Source organism: Halichoerus grypus, chromosome 8 (genome assembly GCF_964656455.1).
Source record: "Halichoerus grypus chromosome 8, mHalGry1.hap1.1, whole genome shotgun sequence".
NCBI lineage: Eukaryota > Metazoa > Chordata > Mammalia > Carnivora > Phocidae > Halichoerus > Halichoerus grypus.
In genome coordinates this window covers 81,844,351-81,850,350 of record NC_135719.1, presented here as the reverse complement: position 1 = coordinate 81,850,350, position 6,000 = coordinate 81,844,351, and the positions used below count along the sequence as shown (strand labels likewise).

General features: G+C 56.2%; 1 protein-coding gene across 2 annotated transcripts; it reads left to right on the top strand.

The window, feature by feature from the left end:
• The first annotated feature begins 1,700 nt into the window (after positions 1–1,700).
• NRL (neural retina leucine zipper) lies at positions 1,701–3,615 on the top strand. 2 transcript variants are annotated; one of them, XM_078078731.1, is made up of 2 exons: positions 1,701–1,766; positions 2,984–3,615. In XM_078078731.1, the coding sequence occupies exons 1-2, from the start codon at positions 1,701–1,703 to the stop codon at positions 3,314–3,316; spliced, it is 399 nt and encodes a 132-aa protein (XP_077934857.1). In that variant the 3' UTR covers positions 3,317–3,615. The 2 variants fall into 2 exon arrangements, with proteins under 2 accessions (XP_077934857.1, XP_035970584.2); XM_036114691.2 differs by having other exon boundaries at positions 1,701–2,081.
• The last annotated feature ends 2,385 nt before the right edge of the window (positions 3,616–6,000 follow it).

The following is a 6,000-nucleotide window of genomic DNA, read 5'->3' as shown; positions in this document are numbered from 1 at the left end:
GTCTCTACCATCCTCCTCGTGAGTATATTCAGGGCCTACCTGCATGCCAGGCCTCTCACCTACAGCCTCCTCCTCTGTCACCTGCTGTCTGCTCTCTGTTGTCTATCTTCAAGAATCCTCACACTTCTGTCCCTGCCCCACTCCCACTCTGACTGGCTTTATGTCCCTCACGGCTATCACGGCAGAAAGAGAAATAACCCTCCTCACTTAGCTCTTCATTCAGTTCTCTCTGGATGCCTCTCTCAGTGTTTCGCCATCTCCTCCATGCCAAGGATCATTCCTTCAATCTGTGTCTTTGTTTCTACCACCCCTGTCCTCTCAAGGATGAGGGGCTCAATAGATAGGGCAACAACCCTTCCCTGGGACAGGAAGAGGAAAGACTCGTCCTTCCCCCCCCACCTCTCTGGGCAGAGCCTGAGGGTCTGAGATGTCATTAGAAAGAGGGCTACCTAGGCTTGAGGTGTCAAGATGGAGCCAAATGCCAAGCCCTGGGGATGAGCACTCCCTGCCTTGCCCCTTCAGGGGGCTGGCAATGGGGCTGTTGGAACTGGGAGCTGGGCTTGAGCTTGGGAGTTCCAGGCTGGGAAGGATCTCTGAGGTTACCTAGCCTGAGGTTCCTCAGGTGAGCGCACACTCTGTGGTTGATAACAGGGAGGAGAGCTCCTTGGTGACATAAGTTTGGGACACTCTGGGTTGAAGTTGAACAGATGGTTTACTGAAGGACTTCTCAGATTAATATGCTGCTGTGCTTTGTGAATCTGCAGAACGTGGGGATGGGAGGGAGCATTTCTCGAAATTATCTGAGCATCGACTTCTTCTTGGGTATTTCTCAGACTTAGGGTTTCCCAGAACACTCCCTGGGAAATGCTAAAGTCTAACTGCCTTATTGAACAAAAAGGGAAACTGGGGTCAGAAAGGGGGAGGTGATCTGTCCAAGTTCACACAACATAGCAGGTTCTGGATAGAAGGAGGAAAACCAATTTTAGTTGGTTCCCTTTGGAGAGATTGGCTTGGGGAAAGAAGGTCACCACTCTGTCCTGATCTTTCTAGAACCAATTCTAGGACCTTTCTTTTTTCTTTGCAAAGTCTCATGCTCCTATAAAAGGGATTAATTGATTGATTAACCCATAGAACAGATGTGCACTGAGGATCTTCTGTGTTTAAGGCATCAATCTAGGTGTTCTGAGAGAGGTATAACAACTTGTTATCCTCATACATTAAAATTCACGGCATACATGCCTTCCCATTGTCCTAAAATAGACACATACTCTGTCACAGTTAATTAAGCAAAATTTTTTGATTGCTTGGAAATGAAGTGATGTCTCTTGAGATGACAGAGCCTCTCAGTATGTCCCAGCACCAGATTTGGGAGCACTGCCATGTTCCTCTTGTTTTTCACAGCTCCCAGAGGCACCAGTGGGGCCAGACGCTGTGCTATCTATCCTCTTCCCCAGTCAGGCCTCTGAGCTGCTTGCCCCCAGTCAGGAGCCCCTGCCACCCGAAAAGTTGCTCCAGCCCAGAGGTGACTCTTTAGGGAACAGAGTTGCACCATCACCCGGGCTTTCCAGAACTCTGGCTCTCCAGGGCACTCGGGCTTTGGGAGAAGCAGGTTCTGGTGAAGGAGGCTGGCAGGCAGCCTCCAGGTGCTCCAAACCTCTCCTTTGTTTTTGCAGGTGCACCCCTCCCAATCCAGCCCCAGAATGGCACTGCCTCCCAGCCCACTGGCTATGGAGTATGTCAATGACTTTGACTTGATGAAGTTTGAGGTAAAGCGGGAACCCTCTGAGGGACGATCTGGCCCCCCAACAGCCTCACTGGGCTCCACACCCTACAGCTCAGTGCCTCCTTCACCCACCTTCAGTGAGCCGGGCATGGTGGGGGCTACCGAGGGCCCCCGGCCAGGCCTGGAGGAGCTGTACTGGCTGGCCACGCTGCAGCAGCAGCTGGGAGCTGGGGAGGCACTGGGCCTGAGTCCTGAGGAGGCTGTGGAGCTGCTGCAGGGTCAGGGTCCAGTCCCTATCGAGGGGCCCCACAGCTACTACCCAGGGAGCCCGGAGGAGACAGGAGCGCAGCATGCCCAGGTGAGCGATCACTGAGTTGGCCTGAGGGGAGGCAGGCTGAGGGGGGACAGCCCAAGAGAGGAAGAATTCTGGGACAGGGTTATGGATTGGGGAAGAGACAGAGGGCAGGAGAAAAGAAGGGCCCTTGAAGGAAATCAGAGAAAACTACCTTCTGCTCCCTCCCTTTTTCCAAATGGAGAGAAATGAGTAGTCCGAACCAAGAGGAAGAGGGAGAAGACAGGGTTAGAAGAGGACCAAAAGGGGAGAGTTGAGAATTAATGGGGAGCGGTTCTTTACAGGGAGGTAAATATACTCCGTCTGTGGAAACCAGGGAAAGAGTTGTGCGTGGAATGGAGTGGAGTTGAGACTGTGGGAACGGGAATGAGGTTGGCCTTTTCAAACATCGTGCTTCCCCAGCCCCCAGTCTTCTCAGGAAGGATTGGGACTCATCCTATTAATTATAGACACAGATGGGGGTGTTGAGGGCATTAGGATGTAATCCAAATCCTTTGAGGGTCACAGGGTTGCGGCCTTCAGGACAGGGGAGCGAGGTGCATTGGCGGGGCGGGGTCTGCCTGGGCGCGTGTCCACTCGACACCAAGAGAGCCTGGAGCCGGACGCTGAGGACCGCGCAGGGTTGGCGCGGGTTTCCGACCGGCGACTGGCTCGCCTGACCGCGGGAGGCGGGGGCCTGCAGCGCGGGGCGGACCCAAAGGGGCGCGCGCTCCCCGGGGAGGAGGGGCTTGTTGGGACGTGGGGCGGGGTCTGGACTGCGGGGTGGATTCGGTGGAAGGGCGAGCATCAGGTAAGGCTGGGGCCGGGGGCGGAGCCTCCCAGAGGGCGGGGCAGTCCCTCAGGCGACCCGAGGGTGGAGCCGGGCGGGCCCCCGGCGCTGACCCGCTCTCCGCCCCCTCCCTCTGCAGCTGGCCGAGCGGTTTTCGGACGCGGCGCTGGTGTCGATGTCTGTGCGGGAGCTCAACCGGCAGCTGCGGGGATGCGGGCGCGACGAGGCGCTGCGGCTGAAGCAGAGGCGCCGCACGCTGAAGAACCGCGGTTACGCGCAGGCCTGTCGCTCCAAGCGGCTGCAGCAGCGGCGCGGGCTAGAGGCCGAGCGCGCCCGCCTGGCCGCCCAGCTGGACGCGCTGCGGGCCGAGGTGGCCCGCCTGGCCAGGGAGCGCGACCTCTACAAGGCTCGCTGTGACCGGCTGACCTCGAGCGGCCCCGGGGCCGGGGACCACGCCCACTTCTTCCTCTGAGCCGCTAGGGCCGCCGAGGGGTGTCGTGGGGGGGGATGGGGGGGCACCACGCAGGAGGCCACTGTACCGTTCACTAGATGGTTACTGAGCGCCTTCTGGTGCCAGACACTCCGTGGTATGACTACACATAAATATCCCCGAACTTCCTGGACCCTCAAGGCATGCTCCGAGGTTAGATGCTGGTCATTTTCTGGGAGGGAGGTCTTCTCTCCTCACGCAGGCAGCACACAGAACCCTCCACCTCTGTTCCACCCCACATGACCAGGACACCGAGATCTGGAGGAGCCAGTGCCGGGCACTGTGGGTGAGGGGGGGAGGGCGGGGAGGCGTGGATGATGGCTGGGTGACAGCGAATGGGAGGCGAGGGAGTGGTGTGACTCCCCCTCAGTTTAGATTTTAATTCAAGGTTTTCAACCTTTAGTGCATTAAGGCGGTAATTAGCAATGAAGCCGTCTTTTCATTCCGAGGCTTGGAAACTCCCCATTTTAGGACTACTGCATTTTCAAGATCTGTTACCAATAGCAAGACAGACTAGGAACTCTATCCAAGAGGCTTTCCTCCCACCCAACCCGGTGGCCTCCAGGGCCCAGAGCAGCAAAGGCCTGAGGAGCTCTGGGAGTGGTTGGTGTGGGCTGGGAGAGAACTCTGGGCAGGAGTCTGGGGACCTGGGTGCTAGTCCCAGCTCTGCCACGGGATACCTCTGTCACCTTGAGAAAACCACTTGCTCCCTGGGTTTTGGTTACCTCCTCTAATCCTGGGTTGGAGACTTCCGACACCTTTCCAGTTCTGGCATCTCCTTGGTGTGGGAGCCCCAAGAGTCTCCCCAAGAAGCCCCCAGGACAACCTCACTGAAGGGACTTCCTGTCCTGCTCCTGCTTCCTGATTGCAGCCTCTGCAGTGGATGAGCCCCCGCACTGGTCCTCTGCTGCTCCCTCCAGGCTGCCTTGGCCTCCAGACCTGCATAGGGTACCCTTGCTACCTCCTGCCTTGCTGAGGGCTGGGGTGAGATTTTACCCAGTATGACAAGATGCTGAAAGAATGCAGTTTTTGTGAATTAAACTTGAAGTTCAGGCAGAACTTTATACTATTGGCTAAACGTTCTTGCCATTTAAGAAGTGTTCATTCTTTAGCCTTGCTCCCAGTGTGTGTGTGTGTGTGTGTGTGTCCGCGCGCGTGTGTGTGGTGAGTCTCAGTTCCGGAGGGCCAATGAAAATGGGGTGGAAGGGTGGGGATTGGGCCAGATGGAGCCTCCTCCTCCTCCCACCATTGCACAGAAGCCCAGAAGCATCAGTGACTGGGCCAGGCTTGCCTATGGCTATCCTGAGGTCCCACAGTTGCCATGGTTACCCAGCCCTCTGGTTCATCTGCCTACAGAGAGAGTAGGCGGGGGCTCTGGGCAGAGCAGAGGCATTGAGCTAGGAGCAGCTACCTCACCAGCCACTGTCGTAGGTCCTCTAAGGGACATAATAAATAGGGAGAAGCAGTTGAGGGTGGGGAAGAGGCTCCCATATGTCTCTCTTCCTTTCTGCCCCCTCTATCCACCCCCTCCCCAGCTGTCTCTTCCCATCACAGTTCTTATTCCCTCCTCCCCCTCCTCTAGCCCAGCTCGTCCCTCTTCCACTCAGGAACCTGCAATGGGAGGCATCTCCTCCATCTCCCCCAGGATTTCTTTTTCTTCTCCTCTCCTTCTCCACCACTGGCCATTGGCCACCCTCTCTGGCTCTGGCTGAGTGACTCACAGCACATTTGGCCTCTCCTCCTTCATCTCCTTCATCATTGAGGGAGAGGCTGGGGCAGGGAGGGTCCCTCCAGGATCCTGTCTTTTCTTCCCTGGCTCTGGATATCACCTGTCTTCTCACCTGCTCTCCGGAGCTTCAATCCAGATTCAGCACTGCTCTTGCACACCTTCCTTAACTGGCTGAGGCCCTGCACAGCACACACACACGGGCAGAGACGCCATCCACAGGAACCTACCCCCATACACACAATCAGCCCATGTATACATACACCTGGGGCTCAAGATGAGCCTCATACAGAAGTTGCACACTAGTGATTTAGAGTGTGGGCACTTCAGTCAGATGGGTCTGGGCTCAATTCCAGGCTCACCAGTTCTTTGATGATGGCTGGATTTAAATGAAGCCTCACTTGATTTGAAGAAAAATGGGAAAAACGATGCTAACTACCTAGTGAGAGTGAATGCATTTAAAGCACGTAGCAGCAAGTTTCACACATGGTGAACAATAATGTTCACTGCTGTTGTTAACGTTATTAAAGGCACACAGCCTGACTTTCTGAAACATTAAGGCCACACTCGTGGAGAGGCAGGGATGTGCAGTGCATGAACACACGCGCACATTCACACATTCAGGAAAACCAGGCTGCGCAGACCTCAGATACCCGCTCTGTGTTCATAATCCACTCACAGACCTGCTGCCCTCCTTCAGTCCCCCCAACACCCCTGCTTGGCCCGCCCCACAGCTGTGTGGGGGCTGGAGTGCAGCTCCTGGGGGACTCAGCTGGGCTTCTCTAGAGACAGCTGTAAGAGGGCATCAACCTGCCCCTTTGACAGCCCCTCATTACCACCCCCCATATCTGGTAATTAACCTCCATGGTGCTGGGCCCCCTGGGGTTGGGAGGTGAGGGTAGGGGCTCCTCAGATCCCACTGGCACACAGTTGGGGTGAA

Excerpts from the sequence above, each read along its gene's own strand:
- NRL (XM_036114691.2), top strand. The coding sequence starts at position 1,701 with ATGGCACTGCCTCCCAGCCCACTGGCTATGGAGTATGTCAATGACTTT. Across the intron at positions 2,082-2,983 it reads CAGGAGCGCAGCATGCCCAG|CTGGCCGAGCGGTTTTCGGA; the intron begins GTGAGCGATCAC and ends CTCCCTCTGCAG.